Below are 20,908 nucleotides of genomic sequence, written 5' to 3' on the forward strand. Positions count from 1 at the left end.
TCCTCCTGCCTGCTTCATGAAGGCAACGTTAGTCTAAGTACTTCAAATACCAAGGTGGGGCTGCTGACCCATTTTGCGGATTGGGTACGTCTCATTTCTATTTGTGCCCACCTCCTTCTCCTCACACACCACTGTTAGCAATCTCAAGTGAAAGCAGGCAGAAAAAAAAGACAAATTAATTTTTTCTCTTTCTTGGCAATGCTGGAGAAAGATGACTCTCTCAAATAAGTTTTAGGATCCTCTGAATATGTTAATTATGCTTCGTTTCACCTCAGTATCAAATGAATGTGTATGGTAGAGAACATAGCTCACCTGTTAAAAACTGTAGTGAATACCTGTACATGTAAGAGAATTAGACAAAAGCAACTCCAGTATACTGAGGATTAAGGGAAGAAAACAACGCCAAAAGGAAAGCCAAAAGTTCATGACAACAAAAATTTTTTAAACTTTAAAAACAAATGCCAGAATTCCTGGCGTACTTACAAATGATTTATAAGTTACTATATACTATATCTAAAGGATAGTAGATTTTTAAACAATTACTTAAAGCATCTGGTACATGTTAAACGAAAATAACGGAATTTGAAGCAGTGCACTAACGACAAGGAGGCAAAGCTGTGTGTGTGAAGGTGAATGACGGGAACAAAAGAGCACACAGAAAACAGGAAACCCTCTGGTTGTTGGGGCTACGTACACTTCTTTCCAAAATCCACTCATCCTACAATGCCTGCAAACTTAAATTCTAAGAAAAATAACTGGAAAACTGATTTGAATACATATAGGAAAGGAACCATTGAGTTAGCATTCCCAGCACAAAAAAACATTCACATGTTTAACCAAGAGCAAGCCTCAAGCAAAGACACCACAGATAAGTCGCAAGAGCCTGGGAAAATATAAAAAGAGGGATAGTGCGGCTGTAACGACTTTTAAAGAAAGACCTTAGAGATTTCTAGTCTAAAGTATTGATTATTAGATGTTAACCAGGTTTCTAATCTTTTCCCTTCAAATCACCTACAAGGTGAAGATAAGTAAACTGACAGCTGATTCTGAAACCAATAAGATATTTATAAATTCAGAAGCCAAGTTCATGAAGTCTCAACCATAGGGGAGTAAACAGACCCTGGGATCAAATGTAAGAATTCCACAGCACGCTCTCTGACCTGCTCAAACAAGAAGCTTAAGATTAGAATGTTTCCAACTGTAAAAATAGACCAAATATCATTCACGAGAAAACACCCACTTTACCAGGCATCGCCCAGTTTGCCCTCTAAAGCCATCCTTAAAAAGTGAAAGGCTTCTTTGTTCTCCTTGCCAATCAATGAAACAGCCAAACATTTTCAGTGGAAGCAAGCAAAACACCAAACTCCCCCAGCTATTAAAACTGCACTGTTCTTTTCCAGGACTCTTGTGCTCTAAGCCATTTCTCCGATTGAAGGAATTTCACCAGGCCTATAACAAAAGGGATCCAACATGATGCTGTTGGTGCTGTGGTCTATTCTGAGGCAGAGAATAAGATCCCAGAGGAAGAACAGACAATGTAAGATCAGGATGAAGCAACCTGGTTGGTGGCATGTCCCAGTTCTATCTTCTGTCTATACTTTCCAGCCCTTCTTCGTAACTTTCACTCCCCCTCGCAACTCATTCTTCTGCTTATTATGATTTTTGTGCTCCTATTTCCCTTTCTTCTTTAACTGATATGTGAGTATGTGTCAGGGCACCAAGATAAAGCACTGATAAAACACTGAGGCCAGAACTTGCTAAATCCCTTTGAGTGCTTTCGAAGGCAATAACTGAAAGTATAAAATGCTAGTGGACAGAAGGTCATGCTCAGTATTTGTTAGATATGGAGCCTACAACACTTGAGTGATTAAAAAATTAAACAATTATTACCGCCATCAATGGGACCAGGTCAGGTTCATTTTCTGTAAATTTGAATCGTGCATCATTTAATCTAAGTAAAAGCTACAAAATTTGTCTTTATTGATATCTGATTCACATCTTAAACTCTTACTAGATATATTACTGTCCAATTAGATTATTAAGCTTCACAGAGATCAAACATGATCATACACAGATCATCAAAATAAGTATTAATAATTTAACAGAAAAATGACTAAAAGACACACATATTTTGAAGAAGAGTTACTCAACAATTATTTACTGAGATGTCTTCCAGGTAACTAGGCTCTGAGAAGGAAAGTCTCTCAGTCGTGTCCGACTCTTTGTGACCCCGTGGGCTACAGCCCACAAGGCTCCTCTGTCCATGGGATTCTCCGGGCAAGAGTACTGGAGTGGGTTGCCATTGCCTTCTCCAACTGCAAATGTACAGTTACCTATAACTAGGAGATATAAGCACCAACTTCTCGTGGGGATACTTCTCAAGTTCTTACTCTAACTCTTTGCAGAGGGCAAAGCAGGGTTGAGGGGGAAACACAGAAGAGGGAAGAGGAGAATGAACACCCAAGACAACTCTAATAACCCAAAGAAGGAGAAAGGCCACTCAAAGTGCCAAGATGCTGGTAGAAAACAAAAGTCCTGGTGGACCAGAGCAGCCTCCACGAGGCAGCCTCAGTGTACACAGGGCCTGAGGAGGCAACCTGGAGAGGCAGGGTTTCTGGGGAGAGAGGGTAAAAGCAACAAAAAGGGGACTTCTCTGGCAGTATGGTGGACAGGAAGAAGAAATGAAGTCACTCAGTCACGTCCGACTCTTTGTGACCCCATGGACTGTAGTCCGCCAGGTTCCTCTGTCCATGGGATTCTCCAGGCAAGAGTACTGGAGTGCGTTGCCATTTTCTTCTCCAGGGGATCTTCCCGACCCAGGGATGAAACCCAGGTCTCCCGCATTATGGGCAGATGCTTTAACCTCCGAGCCACCAGGTGGACAGGAATCTGCCTCAATTCCTGGTCTGGGAAGATTCCACCAAGAAGCCCCTGCACCACAGCTGCTGAGCCTGTGCTCTGCAGCCGGCGAGCTGTACCTCCTGAGCCCACGTGCCACAGTTACTGCGCCCACGTGCTGAGCGCCTGCGCCCAACAGCAGAGGAGCCCTTGCTCGCCACGACCTGAGAAAGCCTGTGCACAGCAGGGAAGACTCAGATCACCACAAGTTAAAAAAATAAGAGACCCTTAAAAAAATAAGAAGAGAAAGAGACCCCGGGGGATAGCTAATCCTAAAATAAAAGGTCCTTCCACTGGGAAATTCATTTAGAAAGTCCAAAAATAATAACATGAGCAAAGGTATACCAGGCAGGCATTGTGACAGCCATACAAAAAGCAGCAAAGAAAGATGCCTTCAGTGCTAAAAGCCGTAACACAATGAAGACGCAACAATTATGTTTATGTACCAAGAAACAAGTAGCCATCTTTATAAAGTAGAAACTACAGGAGCTGTAAGGATACATAGAAAAAAATACACTGAAAAGAGTTGTTAATATGCTCCTCTCAATATAGGACAGATCAAGAGGAACAAAAAAATGGTAAGGATATAGAAGGCTTAAATTACAAAATCAATAAAGAGCATTCACGAGTTGATCATATGCCAGATTACATTAAAAAAGTGGTAAATTATGTAAAGCAGAAATTACATAAACAAACCCTTGTAATTACAATGCAGTAAAACTAAATCATAAAATTAAAAGACCCTTCCACCAGGATAATAAAACATGTTCCTTTAAACATTTCCAGCATGAAAGGGAAGACCAAATTACAGAATTTTAAGACATAATGACAATGAAAATACTGTCATAATTTATGGGACAAATTAAAGCAATGATCAGAGGAAATCTATAGTTTTAAACACAAATAAATAAAAATGAAAACAAAGGAATTAAATTCCCCTTTCAAAATGCTAGAAAAAAATTAAAAAGTAAATCAAAGCAGCAATAATAAACAGAGGACTAAAAATTCATTAGGTAAAAGACAGAAAAATAGTAACACTGATTAATAAGTCAGAATTTCATTTTTCAAAAAACTTAAAACAGACACGAAAGTGAAAGTGTTAGTTGCTCAGTTGTGTCCGACTCTTTCTGACCCCACGGACTGCAGCCCCCCGGGCTCCTCTGTCCATCTAATTCTTCAGGCAAGAATACTGGAGTGGGTTGCTATTTCCTTCTCCAGGGGATCTTTTGAACCCAGGGATTGAACTCAGGTCTCCCGCACTGCAGGCAGACTCTTTACCAACTGAGCCACCAGGAAAGTCTAAAATAGACATACTATTACTAAACTTAAGAAAGACAAGGATAAAGAACTATATACAATAAGAAAGTATAAGAGTTTCCATTGAACATCTGAAAATGCAGATGAAAAACTTACACAGGCCAATATCTGCAGAGGAAATAGAGAGTAATCAAGGAATTAAAAAAGCTCCAGGCCCAGACAGTTTCAAACGGGGGTTCTCTTAAACTTTCAAAGACTAGATAATTCCAATATGACATAAAATTATTCCAGAGCATAAGAAAATAAAGAAAGCATCCAAATTATCTTATGAAGCTAGTATAACCTTGACACCCAAATCGTATAAATTCAGCCCCCACCTGAAAAAGGAAAGTTACAGACCAATATTACAAATGAATATCAAGTAAAAACTATAAATAACAGGGAACTAAAATCTGACACCACATTAAGAAAATGATACACCACAGCTAAGTGGTATTTATTTTAGGAATGCAAATGTGGTTCAGTTTTAGAAAATTCATTAATAAAATAAACTATATTAATGGATCTGGGGAAAAAATTATGATTATCTCCATTAGTACTAAAAAGGCTATTAACAAAAGTTAACTCTTTCTTGGTAGAAACACTCAAGAAAATGGGAATAAGCCACTCTCATAATATGATACTGGTAAAGCCAAAATTTCAACTAATGGAAAAGTATTAGAAACGTTTCCACTAAAATCAGGACAAGATAAGTCTGTCACCTCCACTATTAACACTGTACTGGTATTTTTAACAGATGTAACTCAACAAGAAAAATCAACAGAGCCCTAAGAACTAGAAAAAAAGAAGTAAAATTATCTCTATTTGCAGATTATTTGTTAGTGAATAGATGAAATAAATGACAAAACTAGTTCAAACAATAAAATAATTTACTATGGTAGCAGGATATAAAATTAGCAAACAGAATTCAAAAACTTTCATATACATTGATTTTATAAGCAATAATCAAAAGATACAATGGTAGAGAAAACCTAATTTTCCATAGTATATTAGAAGATAAAATAATTACAAACAAACAAGAAACACTCCAAATTCACAGGATGAAAGTCTTAAAATGTTCCTGAAAAACACAAAAGTAGACATGAACAAGTAAGAAGACATCCTCTGTTCTTGGATAGGATGGAAACCTCATGAAGATATCACTTCTGCTAAACTAGCATTCTAAATTTTAAGCAATACCAATGATATTTTTTTTTACAGAGCTAAGTGTTTTGTTGACACCAAGATTGGTACTAAAATACATATGGAAAAAACATGTTAAGAATACATTAAGAAAAATGATGAAAAAGAAAAGCTATGAGGGCTGGTTGACCTTATTCAATATTAAAATATACTGTAACGCCTCTACGAGCAGAGCAGTGCGGTACTAGGATGCAGGAATAGATACAAGTGACTTAGTAGGACAGAAGAGAACGTCCAGATATAGACCAAGATGCACACAGAAGTTGAATATCTCAAATCTCTGGGAAAAGAAGATAAAGTTTTAAATAAATGGTAAAGAAATAACAAGACAGACATTTGAAAAAGGATAAACTTAGATCTGTATCTCACACCACACACAAAGGACAAACCCCAAGGGAATCAGAGATCTAAGTGTAAAAAATGAAACCACAGAAGTACTAAAAGGAAATATGGGTGGATTCCTATATGATCTGAGTGTGGAACAGAGTCAGAGCAATAACCAGGATTTCACACTCCAGAAATGGAAGCGGTCGATTTTCATTCCAATCCCAAAGAAGGGCAATGCCAAAGAATGTGCAAATTATCGCACAATTGGCTCATTTCACAGGCTAGCAACATAATGCTCAAAATTTTTGAAGTTAGACTTCAACAGTACATGAACAAGAACTTCCAGATGTACAAGCTAGATTCAAAAAAGGCAAAGGAACCAAATATTAAATTGCCAACATCTGTTGGATCATAGAAAAAGCAAGAGAATGCAAAAATAAATCAGCTTCATTTAACTATGCTAAAGCCTTTGACTGTGTGGATCACAACAAACTATGGAAAATTCTTAACGACATGAGAATACCAGACCACCTTAAATGCCTCCAGAGAAACCTGTATGCAGGTCAAGAAGCAGCAGTTAGAACCGCATATGGAACAACAGACTGGTTCAAAATTGGGAAAGGAGTACGTCAAGGGTGTATATTGTCACTCTGCTTATTTAACTTATATGCAGAGTACATCATGTGAAATGCCAGGCTGGATAAATCACAAGATGGAATCAAGATTGTTGGGAGAAATATCAACAACCTCAGATATGTAGATGACATTACCTTTATGGCAGAAAGTGAAGAGGAACTAAAGAGCCTCTTGATGAAAGTGAAAGAGGAGAGTGAAAAAGTTGGCTTAAAACTTAACATTCAAAAAACTAAGATCATGGCATCCGGTCCCATCACTTCATGCTAAATAGAGGGGGAAATAATGGAAACAAGTGACAGATTTTATTTTCTTGGGCTCCAAGATCACTGCAAACAGTGACAGCAGTCAGGAAATTAAAAGACACTTCCTCCTTGGAAGAAAAGCTATGACAAACCTAGACAGCATATTAAAAAGAAGAGATATCATTTTGCTGACAAAGGTCCGTATAGTCAAAGCCATAATTTTTCCAGTAGTCATGTATGGATGTAAGGGTTGGACCATAAAGAAGGCTGAGTGCCGAAGAATTGATGCTTTTGAACTGTGGTTCTGGAGATGACTCTTGAGAGTCCCTTGGACTCAAGGAGATCAAACCAGTCAATCCCAAAGGAAATCAACCCTGAATATTCATTGGAAGGACTGATCCTGAAGCTGAGGCTCCAATACTTTGGCCACCTGATGCGAAGAGCCGACTCGCTGGAGAAGACTCTGATGCTGGGAAAGATTGAGGGCAGGAGGAGAAGGGGACGACAGAGGATGAGACGGTTGGATGGCATCATTGACTCAATGGACATGTTGTTGTTGTTCAGTTGCTCCACAGAGGATGAGACGGGTGGATGGCATCATTGACTCAATGGATATGTTGTTGTTGTTCAGTCGCTCCACAGAGGATGAGACGGGTGGATGGCATCATTGACTCAATGCATATGTTGTTGTTGTTCAGTCGCTCCACAGAGGATAAGACGGTTGGATGGCATCACCGACTCAATGGATATGTTGTTGTTGTTGTTGTTGTTGTTGTTGTTCAGGCGTATCCAACTCTTTGCAACCCTGTGGACTGCAGCACACTAGGCTTCCCTGTCCTTCACTAACTCCCAGAGATTGCTCAAACTCATGTCCATTGAGTCAAGCTAATGACTCAGCTCTTTGCATCAGGTGGCCAAAGTATTGGAGCTTCAGCTTCAGCATCAGTCCTTCCAGTGAATTTTCAGGACTGATTTCCTTTAGAACTGACTGGTTGGATCTCCTTGTAGTCCAAGGGACTCTCAAGAATCTTCTCCAACATCACAGTTCAAAAGCATCAATTCTTCGATGCTCAGTCTTCTTTATGGTCCAACTCTCACATCTATACATGACTAATGGGAAAACCACAGCTTTGACTAGATGGATCTTTGACAGCAAAGTAATGTCTCTGCTTTTTAATATGCTATCTAGGTCTGTCACAGTTTTTCTTCCAAGGAGCAAACATCTTTTAATTTCATGGCTGCAGTCATCATCTGCAGTGATTTTGGAGCTCAAGACAATAAAATCTCACTGTTTCCATTGTTTCCCCTTCTATTTGCCATGAAGTGATGGGACCAGATGCCATGATCTTTATCTTTTCAATGTTGGGTTTTAAGCCAGCTTTTCAACTCTCCTTTTTCACCTTCATTAAGAGACTGTTTAGTTCCTCTTCACTTTCTGCCATAAGGGTGCTGTCATCTATATATCTGAGGTTATTGATATTTCTCCCAACAATCTTGATTCCATCTTGTGCTTCATCCAGCCAGGCATTTCCCATGATGAACTTTGCATATAAGTTAAATAAGCAGGGTGACAATATACAGCCTTGATGTACTCTTTGCCTAATTTTGAACCAGTCCATTATGTTCAGTTCTAACTGCTGCTTCTTGATCTGCCTACAGGTTTCTCCAAAGGCATTTAAGGTGGCCTGGTATTCTCATCTCTTTAAGAACGTTCCACAATCTATTGTGATCCACACAGTCAAAGGCTTTAGCATAGGCAATGAAGCAGTAGTGTTTTTCTGGAATTCTCTTTCTTTTTCTATGACCCAACAGATGTTGGCAATTTGATCTCTGGTTCCTCTGCCTTTTCTAAATCCACCTTGAATTAAGAGTAAACTCCAGGAGATGGTGAAGGACAGGGAAGCCTGGTGTACTGTAGTACAAGGGGTTGCAAAGTGCTGGACATGACTTAGCAACTGAGCAGCAGCAACAGAGCAATGAAAGAAAAGAAGGATACATTTGACACTACATAAAACAATATCACTATCTCAAGCAAAGTCAGAAAACACTGACAAACTGGGAGGAAATATTGGTAACATATAATTGCAGATATATAAAGAACTCTAGAAAAATTTTCAAAGAAGGATCAAAATTCTATAGAGAAAAGGGCTGAAGACTTGAATACACAATCTATACAGGTACAAAAAGATACTGAAATGGCCTCTAAGCTTATGAAAGATGTTTAATCTCACTCATAATATGAGATACACCAATTAAAACTATCGTTTCTCACCTAACATATATTGCCAAAAGATAAGAAGTCTGAGAACACATTTTGTCGATGAGGCTGTGAGAAATGGGCACACGTGCTGACGATACAAGGGAAAAGCAGCAACACCCACGATGGAGAAGAATGTGACAGTGTGAGCTTCTCACTTGGAAATCTTGCTTCTAACCATCTACCCTATAGATACACCTCCAACAATAACAAAATACCTATGTACAAACGCACTACAGTACTCTCAGAATACTGGAGACAACCTATATATCCATATAAAGGAGTATGTTTGAAAAAAACTATCGCACATACCAATGAAGTAGTATACAGCCAAACAAAGAATGAACAAGATCTCTATGAACTGACAGAGTGATTTCCAGGACATACCTTAGATTAAAAAAAAAAAGTGTGTAAGAGTTAAGAGTGACTAGAGTATGTTACCATTTGTGTAAGAAAAAAGGGGAGGGAATAAAAAAACAGACTTATCTGTTCATTTGTGTAAAAAGAAACACAGAAAGAATAAGTCAGATAATGAGACTGGTTACCCACAGGGGCAGATGGGAATGGGGCTAGACTGGAGTGGACAAGATGACACTTCTTGAAAGATATCTTTCTGAATAGTGCTGACTTTTAGAACCATGTTTCATACACTCAGTGTCTGTACGCTAAAGCACTTCAGTTGCGTCTGGCTCGCCAGGCTCCTCTGTCCATGGGATTCTCCAGGAGAGAATACTGGAGTGGGTTTCCAGTATTTCCTTCTCCAGGGGATCTTCCTAACCGAGGGATTGAACCTGTGTCCCTTACAACTCCTATCTTGGCAGGTGCATTCTTTACCACTAGTGCCAATTGGGAAGCCCCAAATGCTCAGTAAATGCATACAAATACAACACAAAGAAGAATGGGGAAGAACTAAAATGGAATATAATAAGATACAGATAAACATAAATGTACTTTAAATGAATAACTAACCAATTGAAGAGGGGGAGTGAAAGAATCTAACTTTTGAACACAAGTTAAAAACAAAAAGAATACTCATCTAGTCAGTAGGGCTGTGTTTTTGTTGTTTTGACAGTGGTATGAACTAGAAACTACTTTCTTAAGCAAAAGAGCTTCCCTGGTAGCTCAGCTGGTAAAGAATCTGCCTGCAATGCAAGAGATCCCAGTTCAATTCCTGGGTTGGGAAGATCCCCTGGAGAAGGGATAGGTTACCTACTCCAGTATTCTTGGGCTTCCCCGGTGGCTCAGTTGGTAAAGAATCCACCTGCAATGTGGAGATCTGGATTTGATTCCTGGATTGGGAAGATCCCCTGGAGAAGGGAACAGATACCACTCCAGTATTCTGGCCTGGAGAATTCCATGGACTGTATAGTCCATGGGGTCACAAAGAGTCAGACATGACTTAGCAACTTTCACTTAACTTCTTAAGCAAGCAAGTAAATGTATTATGGTTTCTTAATATTGGGGAACAGAGTTATAAACAGGAAACTGGGGAAGGCTAAAATGAGTTCCATAGTACTGGACTGCAATGGGAGGTACTGATATGCTTTCAGGGTCATTTTTTTTTCAATATAGTTATTATAATGGACATAATGTGATATGTGCATATTTCTATCTCTGATAATTAAGAGGGCCTAGACACAATGACTGGAGAAGGCAATGGCATCCCACTCCAGTACTCTTGCCTGGAAAATCCCATGGACAGAGGAGCCCGGTGGGCTGCAGTCCATGGGGTCACTAAGAGTTGGACACGACTGAGTGACTTCCCTTTCACTTTTCACTTTCATGCATTCGAGAAGGAAATGGCAACCCACTCCAGTGTTCTTGCCTGGAGAATCCCAGGGACGGGGGAGCCTGGTGGGCTGCCATCTATGGGGTTGCACAGAGTCAGACACGACTGAAGCGACTTAGCAGCAGCAGCAGCAAACACAATGACATCTCAATAGCAAAAAGTATATTTAATGCCCAGAACCTGGTTTCTAAACACCAAACTTTACTAAAAGAAAAATTTGTCTGAAGAAATAGCTAATTTCAAGGCTGGAACTGAGAAATACAAGATGAATCTAGAATATCTAGTTGAGTTAAAACACGAAGTTCTTTAAAAAATGATAGGGTCACATCCAAAGGACACAGAAGCAGGATTAAAAAGGTTCCCCCTTGCCAAATCTGGGACATTTAACGTCAAAATAAATAGACATGACAACTAAATGCAACTTGTGATCCTGGAATGAATCCTGGACCAGAAGAACAATTTTTAATATTCTGTTATAAAGAGGACAGTTTTGAGAATTAGAATAAAGTCTTTAGATAATTTCTTGATTTTGATGGTTATGTAAAAGACTGTTCTATTCTTAGAAAATACACATTGAAGAGGTTGTCATACTAAGTGAAGTCAAATATCATATGATATCGCTTATATCCAGAGTTTTAAAAAAGGGTACAAATGAACTTATTTTCAAAACAGAAACAGAGTCACAGATGTAGAAAACAAATTTATGGTTACCAAAGGGGAAAGGATAAATTGGGAGATTGGGACTGACATACACACACTACTCTATATAAAAGAGATAGCTAATAAGAAGACTCTTGAGAGTCCCTTGGACTGCAAGAAGATCAAACAAGTCAATCCTAAAGGAAATCGACCCTGAATATTCATTGGAAGGACTGACGTTGAAGCTGAAGCTCCAAAATTGTGGCCACCTGATGCAAAGAGTTGACTCACTGGAAAAGACCCTGACGCTGGGAAAGATTGAAGGAAGGAGGAGAAGGGGACGATGGAGGATGAGATGGTTGGATGGCATCACTGACTCGACGGACATGAATCTGAGCAAACTCTGGGAGTGGGTGATGGACAGGGAGGCCTGGTGTGCTGTAGTCCATGGGGTCACAAAGAGTTGGACATGACTGAGCAACTGAACAACTGTAAAGCATGGGGAACTCTACTCAATACTCTATAATGACCTATATGGGAAAGAATCTAAAGAAGAGTGGATATATGTGTATGTATACCTGACTCACTTCGCCGCAAGCAGAAACTAACATAACACTGTAAATCAAATACTTCAATAAAAATTATCTTTAAAAATTATATGCAAGAAAAAGAAAATACACACTAAAGTGTTTAGAGGTAAAAGGATATCAGATTTGGAACTTATTCTCAGCCATTTGGAAAAAAAAAGAATACAGAGAGAATTCTATCATAATCAAACAAAAACGAATATGGCAAAAATGTTAACATCTGGTGACATAGGTGAAAGATACATGAAAGGTACATTATTCTTGCAACTTTCCATGTGAAATTACTTCAAAAGAAAAATTTTTAAAATAAATTAAAAAAAATGAGATCACTTCATTCAGTGATAATTGCTACAAGGAAAATAAGACAGGGTAATATCACACAGCAGTGGGTGGTGGGGAGGCCCGCAGAATAGTGCTTAAATAGGGAGATCAGTGAAATGAACATGTAAGCCAAGTCTTAATTACATTAGAAACCAGCCCATTTGAAGATCTGGGGACTTAGAACTCTAGGCAAGGATATGCCATATACTATAAGGTAAAAACGCACTTCGTGCCTTCAAGATACAAAAAGATGACAATAAACATATTGAAAACTTGTAAGCAAAAAAAAAAAAAAAGGTAATACTAAAAAAAATAATAAGTTCCCCTTGTTCCCTATCAGAAGCAAAAAACGAGAGGGGACTAATATCCAGCGGGTGTCCTGTCGTTCCAGACATCAGTTTCTCAGTATAAGTAATTTCGAAACATTGACACCAAGTAATTCTTTAGAAGTTCATCTCAAAGAAATAATGAGAAAGGCAAGGTTTATGTAAAAAGATACATTATAACATTATTACAACTAATGTTGAAAACAAATGATCATCCCTGTAAAAATGTTGGAAGAAAATTATGGTACACCTATGGAGGAGAATACTATATAGCTATATGACACATGCAGCTTATGACATAACATTGTTAGGAAAGCAAGACAAAAACTTGCTATCTCTATGTCTCACATAAAGAAAAAGTTATCCACAAAAACACTGAAGGAAGGACATTCTCAACATTTTGCCTTAGGATGATGGGAGTATTTTTTTTTTTCTGTTAAGTTACATTTTTCTAAATTTTTTACAATGAGCATATGTTACATTGATATTTAAAGAAAAAACTTGCAAACTAAAAAAAAATCGTATCAAAACCACTTAAAATTTTTCCAAACTATGTTTTTTATCTAAATTCATAGCTACAATCCAAACCCATGCATTGCAATTTCAAAGTTCCTCTACCGTTTCAGAAACTAATGATCCCAATTTTTTGGACTGAATTTAAGAATGGAGCTTCAAGAGTGCTGGAACTTTTGACATGTAGATGTTTAGGTAGGAGGGACTAGGCCATAAAAGAGGAACTTTCTTCAAACTAGAAAAAACATACAGGTTATTTCGGTGGGTTGGCCTTTTAGAATTCACCCTTGGGTTTTCTGAAAGCTTCCCTGTCCTATTCCAGGTAGGCTGTCTTGATAAGTATTTCTGATATTCAATGAAAAAACAGGTAAGAATTGATAGTCACAATTCTAGGTGCCAGCTGTAAAATTCATTTACTGCTCGATCAATGATGAAACACATTTAGAAGTTTGATATGAATAAATCATTTCTTGGTTTCTCTGAGACAATATAAATGTGTACATAACTGAAAAAACTTTCCCCAAGAATAGTTAGGGATGGCTTGGATGCCTGCCTGCTGAAACGGTGTGGTAATATAGACAGAATAGAGATTTTGGAATCGAAACAAATCCAGTCTTCACTATTTTCTAGCTAAGTGCCTTAATTAAACTTGTAACACCTCTGAATTGCTGCTTTTTCTTTGAAAACGGGGATCCCACACCTGTTACTCTAAGAGTTAGAGCTAATGTATGCAAGTGCTTGGTGGTGGTGGTGAAGTTGCTAAGTTGCTAAGTGGTGCCCAACTCTTGCAACCCCAGGGACTGTAGCCACCAGGCTCCTCTGTCCATGGAGTTTCCCAGGCAAGAATACTGGAGTGGATTGCCATTTCATTCTCCAGGGATCTTCCCTATCCAAAGATGGAACCTCTGTCTCCTGCACAGGCAGGCAGTCTTCTGCACTGCAGGCGAATTCTTCACCCATGAGCCACCAGGGAAGCCCCATCGTGTAAATGCTTAGCAACCACCTATATCAAAGCAAGTAATTAAACAATGGGAGCCAAGCCAAGCCAAAAGAGAAAACCAGCCTGCCTTTCCACCATTTGTTCCAGCCCGGATCATATGTTTCTTATTTTAATTCTACACCAAGTTTTTCTCAAGTTTGGCACTCTCGAAACTTGGGACTGGATAATTCAATGTTCAGTAACAACTTTGGCTTCAACCTGTGTGTACGCTCAGTTGTGTCCAATTCTTTGTGACCCCATGGACTGCGGCCTGCCAGACTCCTCTGTCCATGGAATTCTCCACGCGAGAATACTGGAGTGGGTTGTGATTTTCTTCTCCAGAGGATCTTCCTGACCCAGGGACAGAACCCACCTCTCTTGTGTCTCCCAAATTAGCAGGCAGATTCTTCACCACTCGTGCTACCTGGGAAGCCCCAACCTACTAGAGATCAATTCCACCATCTAAGCTGTAAAAATCAAAACTGTCTCCCCACATAGATGCATGTTCCCTGGGGCACAAAACTACTCCTAGTTAAGAACCACTAATCTATGCAGACAGTTAAAATATAGAAACAATATTTAATAGGGCAGATCAAAACAAGCAACTTCATTTTCCTAGACTGCTGAAAGTCAGTGATGGGAGAGAAAGGGGAATATTTCATAGGAAGAACTTGTTTGTTTCATGAAACGTCTCTACTGTCAGAGTTTGTGCTCATTTAACAGGTAGAACAAGTTAACTCATCTAAGCCTTAGTTTCCTCATATGACGCTACATGGATTAAATGCATAAGCAAAGTGCAGTGTCAGGTACACAGTAAGCACTCGAAAAATACTGGTTGTTCTTGTTACAATCCAGGTACTCCTTCCAACCCTAGGTTTTCAGGTCCCACTTACAATTTTTGTCCCTAATTCCTCACTCTATACATATTTGCATTTGTTTCTACTCCAAACCTTGAAGTGGTCCTAACTCTTCTTGAGGCTAGGAGGTATAAGAAAAGCGTCTGGGCTGACAGCAGGAGAGTCTGGCTGTAGTTTTGAAAGAAATCTTCCCTAACTATGGCTGACTACCACTGACACAGGATACATGGATGTGAATTAAGAGTCAGGAAGCGTGCTATTTATGCAGAGAAAAGTGAGTAAAATTAATCAGAGCAAAGAAAGGAAAAGAACACTGCCTTGATTTCCCTGAGGGCACAACTACTGCTGTAATTCATATATTAGTTCAGTGTGAAAAAAGATGCGCAGAATTCCTAAACTATTTGAATATACTCCATTTGAGACATTTTCTTTAAGTTCAGGGCACTTTTATGTTAAAAGTAGACATTTCTAAAATAATTTTACTAAAGACAAAGAATTTATAAATGACCATCTATTATGGTAAGCTACTTAGATGAATCAAGTAATTTTTGAAAAGTCAACCATCAGGCATGAATCAGAAGTTCTAAAAAAGAAAAATGACCAAAAACCTTCAAAACTGAGTTGAAGGGAAAAAGTCATTACTATATGAAAGAAAGATTGATGACTTTCTATGCAGAAATGAATAAAAATTTTATTACAGCTCACCTGTAGTTTCTGAGTCAAAGAGTCCCTCTGTTCTTGTAGTTCTCTGGCATTATCAATTTCTTGTTTTAATCTTTCTATTTCCTAGAAAAAGTAGTGCAATATTTTTAACAACAATATTTTAACTATTTCAAGGAAAGACAAGGCCTTATTTTTCCCTGAAATTACTGTCCAGTCCTTAGGAAAAGGGTGTTTAAAAAATTTCCATTGTACTGATTTCAAGGGATAAATTCATGTTAATGGGTATGCTGTCTAGCACAGAATAATCTGAAGCAACTCAACTCGGTGGCTTTGGTAAAGCACTGCTTAGAAACAGCAATCTGGACATTTTAAGATTGCTTCAAGCTTTGTGGATATAATTCTTTCCTGAGGTATTAAATCTTTTGACTGGAAACTAGAAAAAGCAACAGCTTGTAAAATTCATTTAACTCCTAATGGTTTTCTGTTGATTGTATGAATGCAGCTCTCATACAGAAGAAAAGAGGCAGTATCTCAGTCTGACTGCCTCCCCATAGTTCATAACAAGACACAGCGATGGGGAAAATGTGAACAAGCTGAGTATCACTCAGAAAATTTCATCCTAAAATCACCCCACAACCTTATTGCATAAAATACCCTTAAATCAGATACAGACTCCAGTACTGTACCCATATTTTAGTGAGATTACAGATGAGTGAGAAGTAGCAAATTACCTCTTCCTTCACCTTCAGCGTCTCCTCCAGTTCTTGTATTGTCTGATTTAGTTCTGTCTTATGGGTATGCACTGCATTTGCTTGGCTACTAACACATTCAAGCTCAGTCACCTAAAATCAAATGAGAACATAAACTAAATCGTGACAATTTCACAGGATTTCTTGCTGAAGACATACAGTAAGTCCTTCATAGGTGTATAATGAATTTTGAATCAATATATGAAAATTAACTTTGAGAGATATTAAGACAGGGTAGAATGAACAGAATTGATTCTTTAAAAATATCAATTTAGGACTAAGGAAAAAGACCAAAGAAGATAGCTACACTCGGTCATGAAAAAGTTAGGAAAACTTAAATTAAGTGATTAATGACAGTAGAAAACCCCTATAATAAAAGTCTTCTTTAAAAACGTTTTCTGAAAACAAATTCAAAACCAGCCATCTGCCCTCCATCTGTAGCCTTTAAATTAAATATGGGTTCTAAAAACTGGCCTTGCAGAAGTGAGAAAATATTCAAATACGGTTCTAAAATGTAAAGGAATCTGGAAGAAAAGATATGCTTAAAATACAACTTAAATCACTTGATACTAGAATATCTTCACATCAGCAGGGTCTCTTTCAGCAAAGGAGAAGAGTTCTCTAGGCAGGACAAATTTCCTGAGGGCCCAGACAGCAGCTTACCTTTCAATGGGCACTTGCTATTTTTTTAAAGAACAGAGAAGGGCACTGTCTCTAAAAGCTATGCCATCCAAAATTAGTCAAAACAGACAGAAGTCAATAGAAAAACACACACCTTATCAAAATCCTCTACATGTCAGGAGCTCACACATTTTGATTGGTTAGAATACAATAAATTGTAGACTATTAAGGAAACAGCAGATCTCTCTCCCTCACATTTTCCAAATGGTGAATTAACACCACATTCTGTCAGTCTTCTCTCATATCATTTTCTTGGTTTCTATTCATGCTCTAATAGCCTTGCACAGACCCTTGTTATACAGGTGTAAACAAAACCAGTGGCCTGCCACTGGACCTAATTATATCCTTTGTCTATTTTTATGTCTTCTGAAAACTGCTAACACCCATCTTTCACTGTGTGACTGCCCCACTAAAAGCCTCTCAACGGCTCATCTTTCTTACAGCATCAAATCTAAACTCTCAGTCCCCCAAAAGCTAGCTGCAAACTATGTAAATATCTCATTGCTCAAGACACCTAGTATGTATGAACTTTCAACAAACCATGCTAATATTCATCTTGTGGATTTAACTAGAATGTCTTCTCTTACCTTTGAAAACCATTCAGAACTAACCAACCCCCCAATACTCAGCTTAGAATGCCCTTCTCTAGAAAGCCATTTCTAGCTCCTCAGTTCTCAGGCTCTCCTGTCTTCTGGCCCACAATTCTGAACATCTGTTCAAAGATCTTGGGAATTTTCCCCTATTGTCTAATATATATTAGTTTTCTTTGTACATTAGGCAATACATTCCTCATGAGCAGTTCCAGTCTTGATAAGGTTGGAGTATTTTTTACTAGATTAACTTTCACCCAGATAACAAAATCATGGGCAAAATGTAAACATCAGCTGTTAGAAGGCCCTGGTGAGTGACCAAATTGGGCAAAAGACCGAAAGGAAGCACCATACAGAGTGAGGCACACATTTACACGTCTTTTTGCCTGAAAGTGCTGTGCAGTTCGGCTGCACTGCCTGACTAGACTGCAAGCAAAAATCTGAGCTCTTATTTTTCCAAAGAAGTCTGAGGAGTTGGGGATGCCTTAGAACAACTGAAGCAAATCGAAATTCAGGGAACTGTATGGAAAAAGGACCTCTTAAAAAGCATATAGACATCCCTCGAATCTTCGGCTGACTTCTGAAGTAAACATGTACAAGTAGGAATCACAGGGGTTCGGGAGTGTGGGAGAAATGCTGGAAGAATGAAAAAGCGTTGAGGTGTGGTAGTGCTCACCACCGAGAAGACACTTTGAGGTTAGTGTCAACACCAAATTAGGTTTCTTAGCAAGCACTTCAAGCTTCCCACTGAAACCCCAGGAGGATCATGCCTTAGAAATAAAGATTTCCAAGGACTCAAAAAATCCCCTTGAATTAAGACCAAAATGGAAATAAACCAAATACTAAAGCAGAAGTTTACACCTTCACAACTTCAAAGTACAGCCAGCCCTCTATACTCATGGTGGATGGGGAACCTATGGATACAAAGGGATGACTGTATTATGCCACTTTACACAAGGAACCTGAGCACTCACGGATTTTACTTCCTGTGAGGTGGGGCAGTGGGTGGCGCACTGGAGCCAATCCCCAACAGATACCAAGGGACGGCGACACGCTACCAGTAATTTCACTGCTTGCTCAAACAAAAATGGGCACTGAATATTCAGAGGCAGATAACACAATCTATGGGCTCTATAACATCATCTCATTTACCATGATCAATATATAATCAAAAATGACATATGAAGAAATAGGAAAACACAACCTGTAGTAAAGATAAAAATCTCTCTATCTATACACATACATATATACAAAAGCTGACAGAATTTGTTGCCAGTGCACTTGAAGTACAAAAATATCCTAAAGAATTCTACTCAGACTGAAGAGAAATGATACCTGATGGAAATTCAGATCTATAGGAAGGAAAGAAGAGCACTGGAAATTATGTGAGTAAATAAAAATACTTTGTTTCGTAAATTCTTTAAAATTCAATTGACTACTTAAAGCAAAAAACTCTCAGGGTCGGGGAATACATAAAAAGGATAGCTCCTCAATGAATGTTTTTTGGATTATAAGTCAATTATCCTAAAGTTTTTTTTTTTTTTAATTGTGGTAAAAAAACACAATGAAAAACACGGTAAAAATTTATCCTCTTAACCATTTTTAACGTACAGGTCAGTGGTATTTGGAGACCCAGGTTCAATCCCTGGGTCGGAAAGATCTGCTGGAGAAAGAAATGGCACCCCACTTCAGTACTCTTGCCTGGAAAATCCCATGGATGGAGGAGCCTGGTAGACTACAGTCCATGGGGTCGCAAAGAGTCAGACATGACTGAGCGACTTCACTTTCACTTCGGTAGCATTAAGTATATTCACACTGCTGTGAAATAGATCTCCAGAGCTTTCCATCTTGCAAGATGGGACACTATCCTCATCAAACAACAACTTCCCCCTTCCCCTCATGAATTAAGTTTAAACTTAGCATAGAAAGGTATTTACTCAGGTTCTTACTCTCCCTCCTGTCTCTGTTTAACTTCAGTCTTACCTCCCCTGTCATCCTGGTCATCTTATACTCCTCAAATTCTGCTCTGATACTAAGCCCATTTCCTAACGTCTATGGAGTTCACTTCTTTAAAATCATTTTTAAAACAGAAGCTAGTGGCATTGGCTTCCTGTTGGGTGAATACATATACTTTGGATTAAAAAATTCTTTCTAAGAAATTGTTTGGTCTCCTGATATTAATTTTTCTTTTACTGCCCCATATTTGTAGTATTGCCCCATATTTCTAATTAAAGTTTTTATCTTTAACTTTTATAAAGACTTTTCTACCTGTATTTTTCAAATTGTTCTTTAAGAAATAAAGTAAAATAATAAAAGCATTATCATTGCTTCAGTGTAATTATATGTCAGTTCAGTATCTCAATTTTCTCAGGAATTGTACAGAGTCTATATTATTGTTCCTATTTTACAGATAAGAATACTGAGCAGAAACAGGGCAGTACGTTACCAAAGGTCAGACAGCTAACAAGTGGCACAACAGGAATGTGACATTGGGTGTTTGGACTCCAAAGCTGTCCAAATTCCTTCATTCTCAGGAAACTGCAGAAAATTGTTTTCTTAACCAATAAACCCACATATAATACAACCCATATATATGTTTTGATAACCAACAAAAATCTCCAGAAGAGGTCCCTGTGCTGAATCTGCATGTAAATTAAGACAATCTGGGGCTGTCAGTCCTCAGGTTAGCAGCCCCGCACTTACCCGCTTGTGCAGCCGCTCTGCTTCCTCCTGATAGGCAGCAAGCTGCTGCTTCCATTGTTTCACATTGGCAGTAGACTCCAGCAGGGCTGCAGTGAGTTTGGCATTGTTTCCTTTGAGGGTGGCCAGTTCAGCCTCCCAGTGTTTGCTGATTGCTGAACTAAAGTAAAAGAAAAGAAAATTCCACCCATTACACTGACTGTTGTTACTTTAAAGAGACAGCAGTACTCAGTCCTAAGATTTGGTTTATAATTCAAAAATGTTTCAAAGACTCCCCCCAAAGAATAAAAACACAAATATTTCACTTAAATGCTCCTAGTGAATAAAACCTATCAAATAAATAAATATAAGTATTTCTTTTGAAATTGATTTATTTGATTTATTTAATAAATAAATCAAGTTGATTTATTTATCTTATTCAGAGTTTTTAAATACCCCAAATAGAAAAATCTGCTGCAATAAATTAAACTTGGTACTAACAACTCTGATAGAATTCTGGTGTCACTTACAGAACAAAACTAAACTTAAACCAATCACTTTTTCCTCATTTTATGTTCTACTTGTTAAGTTACCCAGAGTTAAGTATCTCAACAAAGACAATTTTCTATTACAAACACAATTCTGTTAAGTGAGAAGGGCCCTCTCAATAATTCCT

The 20,908-nt window shown here is 38.3% G+C and overlaps 1 protein-coding gene across 2 annotated transcripts in view; it reads right to left on the reverse strand.

Annotated features, from left to right (window-relative positions):
• The window catches only part of HOMER1 (homer scaffold protein 1), a 139,068-nt gene that overhangs the window by 8,757 nt on the left and 109,403 nt on the right, over positions 1-20,908 (reverse strand). For both annotated transcript variants that reach the window (XM_019968099.2, XM_019968098.2), the window contains exons 6-8: positions 20,257-20,413; positions 16,265-16,375; positions 15,576-15,656 (exon numbers count right to left, since the gene is read on the reverse strand). In XM_019968099.2, the coding sequence (XP_019823658.1) occupies positions 15,576-15,656; positions 16,265-16,375; positions 20,257-20,413 (349 nt within the window). The remainder of the gene's footprint in view (positions 1-15,575; positions 15,657-16,264; positions 16,376-20,256; positions 20,414-20,908) is intronic.

This window comes from Bos indicus, chromosome 10, assembly GCF_029378745.1.
Source record: "Bos indicus isolate NIAB-ARS_2022 breed Sahiwal x Tharparkar chromosome 10, NIAB-ARS_B.indTharparkar_mat_pri_1.0, whole genome shotgun sequence".
NCBI classification, from domain to species: Eukaryota; Metazoa; Chordata; class Mammalia; order Artiodactyla; family Bovidae; genus Bos; species Bos indicus.